At 43.7% G+C, this 16,578-nt stretch overlaps 1 protein-coding gene across 1 annotated transcript in view; it reads left to right on the top strand.

The window, feature by feature from the left end:
- Positions 1-16,578, top strand: part of LOC126415550 (tyrosine kinase receptor Cad96Ca) — a 512,455-nt gene that overhangs the window by 478,999 nt on the left and 16,878 nt on the right. Inside the window, exon 8 of the mRNA XM_050083437.1 lies at positions 1,363-1,544. Within this exon, the coding sequence (XP_049939394.1) occupies positions 1,363-1,544 (182 nt within the window). The remainder of the gene's footprint in view (positions 1-1,362; positions 1,545-16,578) is intronic.

The following is a 16,578-nucleotide window of genomic DNA, read 5'->3' on the forward strand; positions in this document are numbered from 1 at the left end:
AGAAGAACTGATGCTGAAGTGTGTGGTTGTCTGAGATAACCTGGTAGCGTGGCTGAACTTTCTTCTTCTTTTCTTCTGTTTCTTCTTCTATCATGCGCTAGGTCTTACTCCACCTTTAAGATTCTATTCTTCAACTTTTTTTACGGTCATATAATACATCTTTTACCTTGCGGAATGTGTTATGCTCTTACGGATTTTCGTTTCATTGGCTCGTATTATTTTATCGTCTTTTTCATTATCAAAATTCATTCCCTGGTACCGACATAATTATGAAATTTAATATAAGTTTCTGTTCTTTCTTTATTTTGGAGAAATCTTCTAATGGTGTCGTTTAGATTACTGAATTTGTCAACTTTAGGTCTCCAGTATACGTTACCATTGTCTCTAAACAAATTTCTATCTACTTGCTGTATGATGATGATCTGTTCTGTTAACATTTTTGTCCTTAGTGCGTTTTTCCGACAGCTTCATTTTCCATTGCAAGGGTCAATGGTGAAAGGCTGTAGCCTTGTCGAACTGTTAACATCCTCTGTTAGTTTGCTCCAGTTATTTCAGCTGTTGTATCGTTACACATCTTACATAAAAATCAGGCCGGCGGGAAGATCGTGAAGTGGCAGCCCCATTATCAAACTGTACCTGCGCAACCCTTGTATGGCTGCCAGGCGAAATAAGGAATTGCTGGCCAGCTATATAAGAGAATAAGCCAGACGGAAACCCCTTTGACTTTTGGTCATTACGTAATATTCCAAAAGTGGAGAACACGTAACGATAAAGAGACCACGTGACTTCATTCATTCATACTTCACGCCAACAGTGCGCTTTCGTGTTACCTCGTTGCAGATGGTCACTAACGATAAAAGCCACACATACTGTCGCAGTAAGTAAAAAACTAAATTTTGCATTCATATCGACAGATAAATAATAGTCACGGCGATACATTAAAGCGTGTTCAATCATCTTATCACAGAGCCAGCACCGAACATTATGCTAGAAATAGTGATGCAGTGGAATAATAAATAAATATTCAAAGAAGTGATTGGTCGCAGTTTTATGTATTTACATTACAACATTCGGTGAATTCTCATTGGTCTTTCGCTAAAAGCATCAGAATGCGATGAATTCATCTGCAAATAAAATAGCGTCACAGATGGATGAAAAAAGGATAAAACATGTTTTTATTTTTTTTTTAATCGTATTCCACATGTGTTGTTCATCTGAGTGATAAAAACTGGACCGGGAAAGAAAGAGAGAGAGAGAGAGAGAGAGAGAGAGAGAGAGAGAGAGAGAGAGAGAGAGAGGGAGGGAGGGAGGACTTTTGCTGCTCTGAATAAAAAGTCTGCAACAAAGTTTGTGTCGTTTCAGACCCGCTGTTCGTCATCATGGAGTACGTGGCGCTGGGGAAGCTGCAGAGCTTCCTGCGCAGCTCCCGCGCCGAGCGCCACTACGGCAACCTGCACGGGCCCTCCAAGGCACTCACGTCGCGCGACCTGACCTCCTTCGTCTATCAGGTCGCCAGGGGCATGGAGTTCCTCTCCTTCAAAGGGGTGAGTGCTGGCTGCCAAAATTCATCGAGACTCAGACATTCGATCTCTGCGACTGATGACGAATACATAGGCTCATAGTTGTGACTCAATAAATTTGTGGTGGTGGTGGTTAGTGTTTAACGTCCCGTCGACAACGAGGTCATTAGAGACGGAGCACAAGCTCGGGTTAGGGAAAGATTGGGAAGGAAATCGGCCGTGCCCTTTCAAAGGAACCATCCCGGCATTTGCCTGAAACGATTTAGGGAAATCATGGAAAACCTAAATCAGGATGGCTGGAGACGGGATTGAACCGTCGTCCTCCCGAATGCGAGTCCAGTGTGCTAACCACTGCGCCACCTCGCTCGATCATCAATAAATTTCTCTTTAACTAAATTCATACATGATATAACACGTATATATATATATATATATATATATATATATATATATATATATATATATATATATATATATAATTATTGTGTGTGTTCCATATCTCCTCTTAAACCATTGAACCGATTCAAGCCAAACTCTGTCCATATACCTTTTACTGTCAACACAGCCATCGCTCAGAGGCTAACAACCACCTACCTATGATCGTTCAGGAGCTATGGAACCATAAAGAATGAGATACGGGAAAAACTGCCGCTTCATGTATGACGTTCAGATTTATTATTTCTTTGCTGCTTACTGTCTTCGCAATTTATTTCGCATATACACTACTGGCCATTAAAATTGCAACACCAAGAAGAAATGCAGATGCTAAACGGGTATTCATTGGACAAATATATTATACTAGAACTGACATGTGATTACATTGTCACGCAATTAGGGTGCATAGATCCTGAGAAATCAGTACCCATAACAACCACCTCTGGCCGTAATAACGGCCTTGATACGCCTGGGCATTGAGTCAAACAGAGCTTCGATGGCGTGTACAGGTACAGCTACCCATGCAGCTTCAACACGATACCACAGTTCATCAAGAGTAGTGACTGGCGTATTGTGACGATCCCAGTTGCTCGGCCACCATTGACTAGACGTTTTCAATTGGTGAGAGATCTGGAGAACGTGCTGGCCAGGGCAGCAGACGAACATTTTATGTATCCAGAAAGGCCCGTACAGGATCTGCAACATGCGATCGTGCATCATCCTGCTGAAGTGTAGGGTTTCGCAGGGATCGAATGAAGGGTAGAGCCACGGGTCGTAACACATGTGAAATATAACGTCCAGTGTTCAAAGTGCCGTCAATGCGAACAAGAGGTGACAGAGACGTGTAACCAATGGCACCCCATACCATCACGCCGGGTGATAAGCCAGTATGGCGATGACGAATACACGCTTCGAATGTGCGTTCACCGCGATGTCGCCAAACACGGTTGCGACCATCATGATGCTGTAAACAGAACCTGGATTCATCCGAAAAAAATGACGTTCTGCGATTCGTGCACCCAGGTTCGTCGTTGAGTACAGCCATGCGGATAAGATGCCTGTCATCTGGACTGCTAGTGATACGAAGCCGTTGGGATCCAGCACGGCGTTCCGTATTACCCTTCTGAACCAACCGATTCCATATTCTGCTATCAGTCATTGGATCTCAACCAACGCGAGCAGCAATGTCACGATACGATAAACCGCAATCGCGATAGGCTACAATCTGACCTTTATCAAAGTCGGAAACGTGATGATACGCATTTCTCCTCCTTACACGAGGAATCACAACAACGTTTCACCAGGCAACGCCGGTCAACTGCTGTTTGTGTATGAGTAATCGGTTGGAAACTTTCCTCATGTCAGCACGTTGCAGGTGTCGCCACTGGCCCCAACCTTTTGTGAATGCTCTGAAAAGCTAATCATTTGCATATCACAGCATCTTCCTGTCGGGTAAATTTCGCGTCTGTAGCACGTCATCTTCGTGGTGTAGCAGTTTTAATGGCCAGGAGTGTTGTATTTACATACGCTGCTGAGTGTACCTACAAAATTATATCCTTGTACGACACACAGTTCAAGAAATACGTCGTAAACACTGAAAAACGTGAAAAATGCCGCATCGTGCGTCAAGTTTTCATGTATTTGATGAGTGAAATGACACACAACGCTGGTGTCTTACTCTATAAGATTTATTATCTATTTCACAAACCAGTTTTCACCTGTAACGCCATCATCTGGTACAAAGATAAATATGCCGTGTAGTGATATTTTGTTGGATCAAAGATTTTACAGTCTTTGTACTTGATGATGACGTAACAGCCGAAAATCGTTTTGCGTAATAAATAATAAATATTGTAGAATATTACATCAGTGTTGTACATGTTTCTGTTCATAATGTGTAAAAAATTCTACAGAGAACCGAGAGAGTAGTCAGTGAGTGAGTGCTTTTAATATATTTATTATTTACTACCAAGACATTGTTACAGTCGATTCAACTTAAGGAAATCTCTGACACTTGCCAGCGCTTTTGACAGCTTGAAGCGCAAACGACTGGAGGCAAAAACAATCGTCGTCTATAGAGCTACGAAAAGGCGTTGCCATAGAGACGTTTACAAAATCTCGTTATAGACACCGTAGACACGCGAAGTAGCTGCGCCCAGCGTACAGAAACTTTCCAGGATGATTTTTCTTTTTTTTTAAAAAAAAAAATACTGTACAGGGTGGTGCACTAATAGCCCACACATTTAATTTTGTCGCATCACTTTTATTTCTGAAATTAAAGTTTTCAAATTTTACACACAGGTAGTATGGAATTGCATTTCATTTCACCACGTGTTCAATGTGCGCTCCATTGCAGCTTCGCGAAGGTGAATGTAAACATTCCTTGCAGCTTTGCAGCAGTAATCTTCGTATATCTCGTTGCGCAGTTGCATTACCTGGGCACATATTTCCATAATATTCTGTGCTTTCAGAGGGAGCAGATTGTCCTTCAAATGCCCCCCCCCCCACTCCACAAAAAGAACTATGGTTTTAAATCTAGACTTGGAAGCCAAAAGAATTCCATCTCTTGGCGCTGCGGGTAAAGATGGAACGTGACACGATTGCCGAATACTTCCTGTAGAAAATCTGGTGCAGCATTGTCCATATTAGGCATTGCGCAGTCTTGCGTTCATTGGAAGAGTGGTGGCAAGAAATTGTGGCAAAAAGTCATCTTCCAACTTCGTCTTGTATTAGTCAGCATTGACAATTGCATTGAAAAACACTGGTCCGGTTAGGCTATGACTGGATAGAACTACCCATACAGTGACTTTTTCCGATGTGTAATTTTTTCATGAAGATGAACATTTTGTGGTTTTCTCTATTCCAAAATCGAACCTGTTGTTTGTTTACTGTTCCACTGAGGTGGAAATAAATTTAGTCTGTGGAGCAATCTTTTCCTTGTGCCCATAATGAATACTCCAGTGAACTCTAGTTTGTTCACTGGTAGAAGTGCTTGCACAGAACAACGAGGTATCCCCATTTGCTTTGCTGGCCCACAGATGAGTTGTTTAGAATGGATTGAATTTCGACCTGTAGCGCTGCCATGTATTCCGGTGCCAGAGGTCATTACCTTTCCAAAAATCTAACTTCTTCTTCATATTTTCTCGTTAATCGAAGAACTGTGTTCCTTGATGGAGCCCATCGCCTGTAGAATTTTGCCCTTAATCTTCTTCGCGTCGCTCTGACACTTTTCAGTTCAGTGTAAAGGAGAACTGCCTTAACACGCTGCTAGACAGATAAGCGTCCACGCTCGGTCATGGGGAAGCGATTACTGAGAAACAAAGAGACTGGCGGTACTGCAGCAACAGTACCTCTGCCGACATTTCCATGGAACAAAATACGTTGGAGCAAAATTCGAATTTAATGTAACTAGAGGAACAATTTTTATTCAATGTTAAAATGTGTCAACTATTCGTGCACCACGCTGTACATTATGCCTGTTCCTTTGTATGACTGTTTCATAATTTCAAAGCTGTGTTTGCGAATACATGGAAATAATACGGTTTTAAACATGGCTATTACTGAGTAACCGTATGCTAATTTCAGCATAGGATTACATAGCCAACCGGTTGCACATAACTGGTATGTACATTGACCTAAGTTTCGAAACCTACTAGGGGTGTCTTCATCTGAAGGGAAGTGTGATAGATCGTAAAATTACATTGCTAAAAGGCAATGGTCAGAATAGAGAAGCTATGCTCAAAAATGAAATAAAACGTTCTAGCGTTTGCCACGTGTGCCCAATTGGGAACATCATCGGACAGAGTCAAGGAGTCAAAAACTAGATTCGAGATGAATCCCATTTGTGAACGTGGAGGAAAGTGTGTATACGCAGAGATTGACAGAGCTTTAGAAGAAACAAGGTAGAAGCTATAGATAACATTCAAGTATAATTTCTAAAATAATTGGGAGAAGTTGTGCCTAAATTGTTATTCAACTTACTGTGCAAAATCTGTGAGAAAGGAAACATGCCACTAGACTCCAAAAAGAGCGTCATTCACACAATACGGAATATAGTAAGGAGAGTTAATCCGAGAACTGGAGCATAATCAGCTTAACAGCTAGCTGCAAGTTGCTGGCATGAATAATATACAGAACAGCTCAACGAGCTACTGGCCATAATGTAAAGAAAATTTAGGATCTGTTGGAAGACTATCAGTTCATCAGTAGGGGAAGGGAAGATGTTATGACGATACACTTGATAATGGAAGCAAGACTTCAAAAGCAACCAAGACAGTTTCGTAGGATCTGTTTACCAAGGAGGAACGTTGTACGTTCTGAAATGATGCAAGTTGCGTGAAATGCTGAGAAAAAAGTTAAAAATGTAGGAAAAGACGAGTAATATAAATGCGTAGAAGACGAAGAGGGAACAGTGAGAATGTATAAAAAATTGCCTAAGACAGCGATGCAGTCTGCGTCCTTTATTAGTCAACCTGTACACCAGAGGAGCACCGAAGGAAATAAATGATGGGGCCAAATGTGTGTTTAATATTCAGGGGGAAGAGACGCTAGAAGTCGACACCCCTAGTTGAGAAAATAATTCGTGTTATTTTGTTCGATCAGCATCAGTGAAGTCTTTGGTAAGCGTTAACTACAAGTGGATCTATACAGAACATTAGCATCATGGCAGCTCAGAGATAATTGAGTACAAAGTGAATGAGGGGAAACGATGTTGCTCGAGCAAGAATGGCTACCTCAAGGTCATCCGATTATCGTCAAAATCTTCAGAGCAAATGCCGGTTGTCTCATTACTGTATTTTAGAATTGCGGCCTTTAGCACAGCAACCATTTATGTACATGATGATGCATTTGGCTATCTTAAAATCGTCAGATCACCGAAAAACCATTACAGCATATTCCGGGTGTATCACCCTCCTCAAAGTTTCATGTCAAAAGGCTCGAAATTGTTGCTTGTAGCGTGGCACCCAGTTATGCTCGTAAACAGGAATTAAGCTACTTTACGATCACCCGACTGCCGTCGAAACATATACAATATGTTTGAGGTTTTTCTCTAGCCTGTATTCAAAATTTCAAGGTGAAAGCCCAAAAATTTCGCCCTATGTAGTACCCATCACGCTTGTGACTATTATATTATCATCGTCTGGCTAGCTGCGAACTGAGTCGTAATCTGCGCAGACGTGAAAGAGGGAACGGCGTTGAACGTTTATCTCCGTTTCGTCGTCCCTACTCAGTTGATTTCGCTTTACGCAAAGAACTCGGTTAACTCGGTCTAGCGTAAAACCGAGTGGATGGCACAGCAAGGATGCTTCTTAACACCACGGAAACCAGACCTCGTTAATCATGTGCATGGCTTGTTACAAAAGTATCGTTAAAATACTCATAATTAAAAGTGTACTAGGCGGCCGCTGTGGCCGAGCGGTTCTAGATGCTTCAGTCCGGAACCGCGCGACTTCTACGATCGCAGGTTCGAATCCTGCCTGCAGCATGGATGTGTGTGATGTCCTTAGGTTAGTTAGGTTTAAGTAGTTCTAAGTCCTAGGGGACTGATGACCTCAGATGTTAAGCCCCATAGTGCTCAGAGCCATTTGAACCATTTGAAAAGTGTTCTTACCTTCACAATCGAATTACCCTTCATCATCACCAATCAGTTCAATGCCTCTGACTGTATCTGATCGGGTATTGTTAACTCGATGCGAGCTCAAAGCAAGTTTGATGATGTCATGGAGGTGGAACTGCCGCTCGACTCACGTCTGACCTCTTCCAACACCGAGCGCCTTCTCTCATCCCCACTGCTAATATTTTTAGGGTGCACTGTTATCAGACAGTCCACTTCAGGAATATTAATCATTTCCATAACGGGTCAACTCTATTGCTCCAGTGAAGACGCTCTCAGAATGATACGTGAACTAACTTCCCGTTCCTACGTCAGCCCTCCTATCTTCCCGCCGCCAGCACTCTGAACTACCGCCATGTTGAGTCACTTTATTTGTGCTCACCTTCTCCCTACTGCACGACGGTGGCTTCTCATGGCCGCTGCCAGCCAACGTGAATTCTGATTACTACACTGAATCAAAAGTTCAAATACCTCGTGATTTTAAGCTCCGATCACGATGCGGTTGCCACCAATCTCACTTTACTAAAAATTTACTTCAGTCTTCGCAGATTTCCACCTGCTTCCTTACCTTGCTCATTGTCGTAATCATCAAACTTTCAACTCTGAAATGTCATTTCCAGTGATACGAAATACCACCGCCATTTCCCAAAGTCAATGCAAATAAATTTTTTTGTATCCTTCAAATTATCCATAAGAAATTTATTCCAAGTTGTTAGTCACAAGGAAGTTCTACTGTCATGTTTCGAAGATTGAGGAAAGATTTTGGATACAGACTGTCTGAGAGATTGAGAGCAAAGACTTCAGTTGCTGCATCATGGCAGTGTACTTACACACTCTGCTCTTTGTGAAGGAATTCCTTAGAAAACAACATGACACTTGTCCCCAAACCAAACTACTCGCTTGATCTAGAAAATGGTTCAAATGACTCTGTGCACTATGCGACTTAACTTCTGAGGTCATCAGTCGCCTAGAACTTAGAACTAATTGAACCTAACTAACCTAAGGACATCACACATATCCATGCCCGAGGCAGGATTCGAACCTGCGACCGTAGCGGTCGCTCGGTTCCAGACTGCAGCGCCTAGAACCGCACGGTGCTTGATCTAGACCCCTACGATTTATTCCTTTTCCAAAATGAAATTGAAGTTGAAAGAGCTCCGTTTTTGATTTACTAGCAGAGATTGAAGCATAATTGCAGCTGAGCCTGAATACGACTCAGCCATTACACTTTCAGCATCGTTTGCAATAATGACAAAATCGCTGGAAGGATTGTATATAAGTGGGAGGGGACTACTTTCAGAGTGACAGTCAAAACTGAGATGTGTTTCTTACGGGAATTTTCACGGATATCTTTAATAACACCTCATCTGTGAACCTCCTCATTATTCTGATATCTCACCACAACCAATGGCATTCACAACGAACACCGTACTTACGGTTGCTACAGTCATCCATATTTCTTGGCGAATACTGTACCACAGTGCACTGCAGTATTTCATGCCATCGGAAGGCAATGACGAGATATAACAGTGTCTCGTCGCCAGGGACAGTACACACCAGGACATGGATAGTTGGGCTGCTCCTGAAAATGTGTCCAAATAGCTGAAGTGAGCGGTTTTCGTTTGGCACGGCAGCAGTGCGGACGTGTTGTTTGTGTCCTCGCCGCAGAATGAGCGCTCTTGTTTGTTTACTCAGTACTTGGCCGTTTCGTGCGCGCTGGTTTTCGCATACAGATCAGCATGGTGGACCAATACAAAAAATCGACGCTCAAACTTACGTTCCAAAAAGAAATCAACAACGAAGCAAGATGCGAACGGATCTTCGGGAAAAGAAACAGCGCCTCCGCTTCTGCGACGCTGATTGCAAAGTGGGTACTGTGGACGTAGATCATGCTTGTTTGGTATTCCGCACGATCAGGATATTTAAACTTCTATTTGAACTCCCAGCAGAAGAAGTCGAGTCGCCGGCCGGAGTGGCCGTGCGGTTCTAGGCGTTACAGTCTGGAGCCGAGCGACCGCTACGGTCGCAGGTTCGAATCCTGCCTCGGGCATGGATGTGTGTGATGTCCTTAGGTTAGTTAGGTTTAATTATTTCTAAGTTCTAGGCGACTGATGACCTCAGAAGTTAAGTCGCATAGTGCTCAGAGCCATTTGAACCATTTTGAAGTCGAGTCGGCTCTTCGACCTTACATCATGGCACATAGCCATGTCGTGGAAAGATGGACGCAGTTCCGGAAATACCCTGTCTGAAGGGAATGCCGGTCTCTGTGGGCGAGCGGTTCTAGGCGCTTCAGTCCGGAACCGCGCTGCTGCTATGGTCGCAGGTTCGAATCCTGCCTCTGGCATGGATGTGTGTGATGTCCTTAGGTTAGTCAGGTTTACGTAGTTTAAGTCAAGGAGACTGATGACCTCCGATGTTAAGTCGTGCTTAGAGCCATTTGAACGGAATCCGACATGTCAGAATTGAACTTAAGACATGTCGGCTCATACCTCAGTATCGGCGGCTGCTTTGCCATCGTCATTTACGGTGAACAACTAAGAACTTGCTCCGGATATGGGAAGGAGGTCATCTATGATCCGAACGCCTACAGCGCCGGATTACGCAAGTAACGTCTGCGGAGATCATGCCGATGTCGCAGCTGCTGCCTCTGCGCGTGGCTTACGGTGCCGTTCTCACGACTTGAGAACATTTTGTGGATCAGCCGCCAAAGGACGAGGATTCCACCCACAAAGACGGTGCTCCAGCGGAGGCAACCGCCGCTGGCAGCAGTGTGGAAACGCAGAATGGGACTGAGGAAGTTTCGTAGGTACCAGCAGATGAGAGGTCAGACTTCGATACACGAGGCGGGTGCTGCCTTCCACTTGCCGATGTGCGAGGAACCATCCCTTGTCCTGAGGAGATGACGGAAGAGGTCTCGCTCGGCGTTCAGCGGCGTGGAGGGAGGACGATCAGTTACACCGGCAGGGCCCGGAACTTTAGGAACGGGTCCCGCTGAGGTAGCACTGTACCCCAACAGAACAAATAGTTCTGTCAGGGGAAGAACCACGTATAACATTATTACCCGGGAATTGCGCATTTAGTACACACGTCATAATTGTACCTACTTTCCACAACTGTTGTATTAAGTTACCCCTTTTACAGGATGTGACCATTATGTATGACTAATGGACGTGGAAATGAGACTATTAGTTCTTTTCCTAAGAGTTTCCTAACTGTTGGAAAGAAACGCAATAAAACTAGAATAATACTGAATCCATGACGTTTCTGCTCCAAGTTCATTAAGTGGTTTTTCTAATGGATTTACAGTCGGTAGCCTACCCAGGTAAAGAAATGGTTAAGTTTCAGAAAAGCAGGACAACTAAATTTTGCCTACTTTCCTGCTGTTCTCTAACATAACTTCACAAATAAATATAACTTTTCAGGATATGGTTCTGATAAAGGCACAGGAATATTTTAGCTATTACGCCCACATACATACATAGTTTTGAACTAGAAATGCTACGAATTTTCAATCATGACTACGTACTAAAAAAATTTTGCAAGGAGGGGTCTCTAGGTTGGCAGTTTGTATAACCAAAAAAATTAAATACTTAAGTATCCTATTAGCATAATACACACATTTAAATTTATTAAGACACTTTGTTTATACCGCTCCCTTAACAAATGATCTGTCAAAAGCCAAATGTAGGGTGTGGTCATTCTGCATTGACATTCAGCATTTTTATGGAACACTACTCAGTGTTACTGAGCCACATTAGCAATTTTTTTATAACTCTCTGTACTTTACTGTATTCCATTTATGACTGAGGGAATTTAACTTTGCTCAAATCTTAATTAGCAAAACCTCAGTATTTATCCATGACAAATTCGTCTTTTTTAGCAAAACTTATTTACTCTCTTTCACTTCACTTTTTACCACAAGGAGAGTAAGAATGTTTAAAACCTTTAAAATTGTCTGAAAACAACTATTTCAATACTTACACAAAGTTTCACTTCAGCATTTCTATTACGTAAATCATACAGTACTCATACTTGCACTTTAAAACTTAATCCACTGCTTGTAGATACTGAATACAAATATTTCAGATACAGCATTCAGATACTTCATACGTTTTTATAACTGGTTTACTTGTAATAATGAAACACCTGGAAGGGAGCCTACATACGTGAATGATTAGGAATAAAATAACAGAGTGAAACAAATTTTATGTTTTAACACAATAATTATTAAAAAAATGTTTACTTTGAATTGATGGTTCACGCTTCTACAATTCTAGTAATAACTAATTAATTCTTCTTGGCGTCGTTTTAACATCCATACCACAGTCTAACAAATTGTACCAAAGCCATAATAATTCATCAGTCGTCATCTGAGGCTATTGAGCAACAATTTTCAGTCAAGACATCGCATGGTCCTTCTGACTGTTGGCTCTTTCACTGCTGCCTACAGACTGTCTCTTCCAGGTCCCACTCGCTCTATAAGTAGTTCCCCAAAAACGCAAGCCACCTTTTACTCTTCCCACAGCAACTTCTGCGCAGTACAAAAAATGGCTCTGAGCACTGTGGGACTCAACTGCTGAGGTCATAAGTCCCCTAGAACTTAGAACTACTTAAACCTAACTAACCTAAGGACATCACACACATCCATGCCCGAGGCAGGATTCGAACCTGCGACCGTAGCGGTCGCGCGGTTCCGGACTGTAGCGCCTAGAACCGCGTGACCACTCCGGCCGGCTCTGCGCAGTACAAAACACTTCATCTTTTACATAAAACATATCCTACACTTTGCCCCCAAACGTGTACCGTTACATATAAATTACAACTTGCACAAATATGTAAAATTACGTACACGAAAATTTTCATTTAATTAACCCATGACAAAATACTATTTAGTGAATGATACACTTCACATAGTTCTTTACAAAAGTTACAAATATATATCAGCAAAGCACACTCTAACATCACATATATCACATTTTCCAAATATGCTTTGCATATCACAATTATATTACGAGAAACTTTAAATGTAAAATTTTTTTATAAATTTATATGAATAATAGTGCTATATGCTGGGGATGACCAGAGGTGGTGATGCAGGTTAACACACGATAGACATTTCGGACCTACTGAATAACTTGTCACCCGCCGTTCGATGACAAGCTTATCTTATCGCCACAATTAACCTCAGTACGAATGGGACAACAATGAAGATCCCTATGTTGCTATGTTGCAAGAGATGCTTCGTGTGTCGAATATTGGCTTTGCTTTATCGCAAGAAGTGTGTCTCGCGTCCCTCCCCGACTTCTATAGTTATGCTACATATGCGACATCTGGTGACCGTATTGAAACTAGCGTCTGACGGTATTGCCATTGAAAATATGACTTACCTCCCCTCGGCCAGAGGCTTGCGAGCACGCCACTGTATACACGTATGATTAACTTGTACGATCCATCAGGAACTGAAAAACGCCCCAAGAGGTCACAATTATTTTCAGAGGAAGGAACTCGCTACGATCAGTGTATCTTCATCGGTAATTTTAATTGTGTGCTCCACCCCAAAGACCAGGTCCCACATTTTTTTGACCTGTCGAGAACTTCTGATACTGGTGCATCTCATCGGTACTTGGGAGAAAGTGCAAGGTGACCACCCCAGACATAAATAAATACGTTACTAGTCATTCGACCAGTTGTTTTGATCTTTCGCCGGGAGTGTTGGACGCCGAACGGTGGTCTCTTGGGTTTTCAGGGTATAGTGCCTTCATATACACAGTCACCCTCCAGCAACAATGAGTACAGTGGAGCGGGGGTATGTGGAAGATGAATGTAACACACCTCCAGAACACGGAATGCCGCCAGATTACCACCACTGGGTTCGCGGACTGCGAAACACGCCTTCCACGATACCCTTAGACGTTGACATTGTGAATGGACTGCGCAAAACCAGCGTTCCATATGATGCTAATACAATATGGAGAGGACATCGCTGCATGGCATCGTAGCACTTTGAACTTCAGTATGATGTTTCGCGAACTCGCACCCCATCCGCCGTCATGAAATAGACATTGCTAGCTGCCGAATTGAAGCGTACGAGGGTGAGTCAAATGAAAACCTTAAATATTTTTTTAAATATTATTTATTGCGCAGAAGTGGTACAAAGCTGTATCACTTTTCAACATAATCTCCCCCACGCTCAATGCAAGTTCCCCAGCGCTTACAAAGTGCATAAATTCCTTTAGAAAAAAAATTCTTTTGGTAGTCCGCGCAACCACTCATGCACCGCATGGCGTACCTCTTCATCAGAACGGAACTTCTTTCCTCCCATTGCGTCTTTGAGTGTCCAAACATATGGAAATCACTTGGGGCAAGGTCTGGTGAGTATGGTGGATGAGGAAGACACTCAAAATGCAGGTCTGTGATTGTTGCAGCTGTTGTACGGGCAGTGTGGGGCCTTGCATTGTCATGTTGCAAAAGGACACCTGCTGACAGCAATCCACCTTTGATTTGATTGCAGGCCGCAGATGATTTTTTAGGAGATCTGTGTATGATGCACTGGTGTCAGTGGTCTCTCTAGACATGTAATGCTCCGAAATGACGCCTTTTTCGTCCCAAAAGAGAGTCAGCATAACCTTCCCTGCTGATGGTTCTGTTCAAAACTTCTTTGGTTTTGGTGATGAGGAATGGCGCCATTCCTTGCTCGCTCTCTTCGTTTCCGGTTGGTGGACGTGAACCCAGATTTCGTCCCCAGTAACGATTCTTGCAGGGAAGCCATCACCTTCTCGTTCAAAGCGCCAAAGAAGTTCTTCACAAGCATCAACACTTCGGCCGTGTGGCCGAGCGGTTCTAGGCGCTTCAGTCTGGAACCGCGCGACCGCTACGGCCGCAGGTTCGAATCCTGCCTCGGGCATGGATGTGTGTGATGTCCTTGGGATAGTGCTCAGAGCCATCAACACTTCGTTCTCTCATTTCAGGAGTCAGCTGCCGTGGCACCTATCTTGCAGACACTTTGTGAAACTGGAGCACATCATGGACAATGTGGTGTGCTGACCCATAACTTATCTGTAAACATGCTGAAATGTCATTCAGTGTCACTCGGCGGTTTTCCTTCACTATGGCTTCAACTGCTGCAGTGTTCTGTGGAGTCAAAACTCGTTGTGCCTGACCTGGAGGAGGAGCATCTGCCACTGAAGTTACACCATTTGCAAACTTCCTACTCCATTCGTAGAATTGCTGCTGTGACAAACATGCATCGCCGCACTGAACCTTCATTCGTCGATAAATTTCAATAGCTTTCACACCTTCACTACGCAAAAACCGAATAACAGAATGCTGTTCTTCCCCGGTGCAAGTCGCAAGTGGAGTGGCATTCTTTTTACTGGTACTGCGACGGTAGGTGTGCATCAGTACTGTGCTGCCACCTACAGGCCATTCTGCACACTGTTTGTAGCACGCTTACCAACACACAGGATAACGGGGCGGAATTTCGATTTTTTATTACAAATTTATGGTTTTCATTTGATTGACCCTCGTACATATTGTCTCTTACACGGCGGAAATTGGAGGGGGTCGTCTTGCGCTCGCGACGTCAAGACCGAGGGAGCGGCGAATTCCCATCTATGCACCTCACCGTGCTCGATAGCCATCGACGCTGACGACATCACGGACCTCACTTTGCCGGGTGATCGATCTTTAACCACCCAGGCAACCATTGTGGAAGCCTTCGCAGACCATTATCGACGTTTGTGCCAGGGGGAGAATATAGAGTAGTGGGACGACAGCGACGTTTTGCAACACGTGCCGCGCACCCTCGATGTCACAGCAGCATCGTCGCTTTTAGCAGAGATTATGCAGGACTACACTGAGGAGGCGCTAGGTAAGGGTGCACTTAACAGGTTGCCCAGTCCAGACGGACTGTCACTCGAATGATATCGGACTTTCCAAACCATGCTGATGCCACATTGCATCAACATGTATCAAGAGCAATGTCCCCCCGATTTTGACGTGCCTCTTACCTTCGTCCATGGACCACTCATCCCGATACACAAGCCTTCAAGAGTTCGGTCGATCGAGGACCACCGCCCTATTACAATGTTAAATTCGAACTAAAAGATGTTTGTCCGGCTCCTGGCTACCACTAATTACTTAAGGAGAACAAACGACGACAGGAGGAGAAACCAACATGCAGACGGTCACTGGCGAATGCTGGGATTTGATAACTCTCACACATCCTGTCGCGTTTGACCTGCTGTGATATCAACTGACTTTGACCACGCTTTCGACAAATGCACCGTAACGTCTTACGTCAGTTCTAGCCCGCGTTGGCTCTCCATCTGATTTACTCGACGTAATTTTGTGCCTCTCTCGCGGAGCATCGTCCCATGTAGTGGTAATTGGAAGTACGGTTCGTACCCTGCCAGTCCGGCATTCAGTTCATCTAGGATGTCCATTCTCCAGGATTGTTTTATGCGATCGCACTGGAACTGCTCTCAGTAATTTTTATGAGTTGTATGCTGTGGTCCATGGAACTCTTCAATCCGTGACGTTTCGTTCAAGGCTACGTTGGACATCTTCGGAGGTTCTCCTGGTTGTGGTGAGTCTTGCCGACTTCCATGGACCATGCTCACAGTAAGTCTGAAAGGCACACTTTCGGGGATTGCTTTTACGGGCCACTACTTCTACTACAAAGCATACATTCATGACCTTTTACTGCTGTTCCGACCAAGTGATAGGTGCACTCTGTGCTTGAATGGATCAGGCGATATGGATTGGTGGCAGTGAGCCACTTGAATATAGTCAAGTCGGAGGCGATACATAAATAAAGGGACCTCCAGGAGGGCTGTGTGGTACCGCTTCCGCAGTTTGATGTGATCAGATTTTTGGTCATTACATTTACACGAGACATGCGTTGCACAGCCACCAAGAAGTATAGACGTCTACTGCAGGTTATACGCACAGAAGTTCGCCAGAACATACTTTGACACGTGGAGCTCCTACAGCGTGTCCAGTATATTA

The sequence above is a fragment of the Schistocerca serialis genome, chromosome 1 (genome assembly GCF_023864345.2).
Source record: "Schistocerca serialis cubense isolate TAMUIC-IGC-003099 chromosome 1, iqSchSeri2.2, whole genome shotgun sequence".
Lineage (NCBI taxonomy): Eukaryota > Metazoa > Arthropoda > Insecta > Orthoptera > Acrididae > Schistocerca > Schistocerca serialis.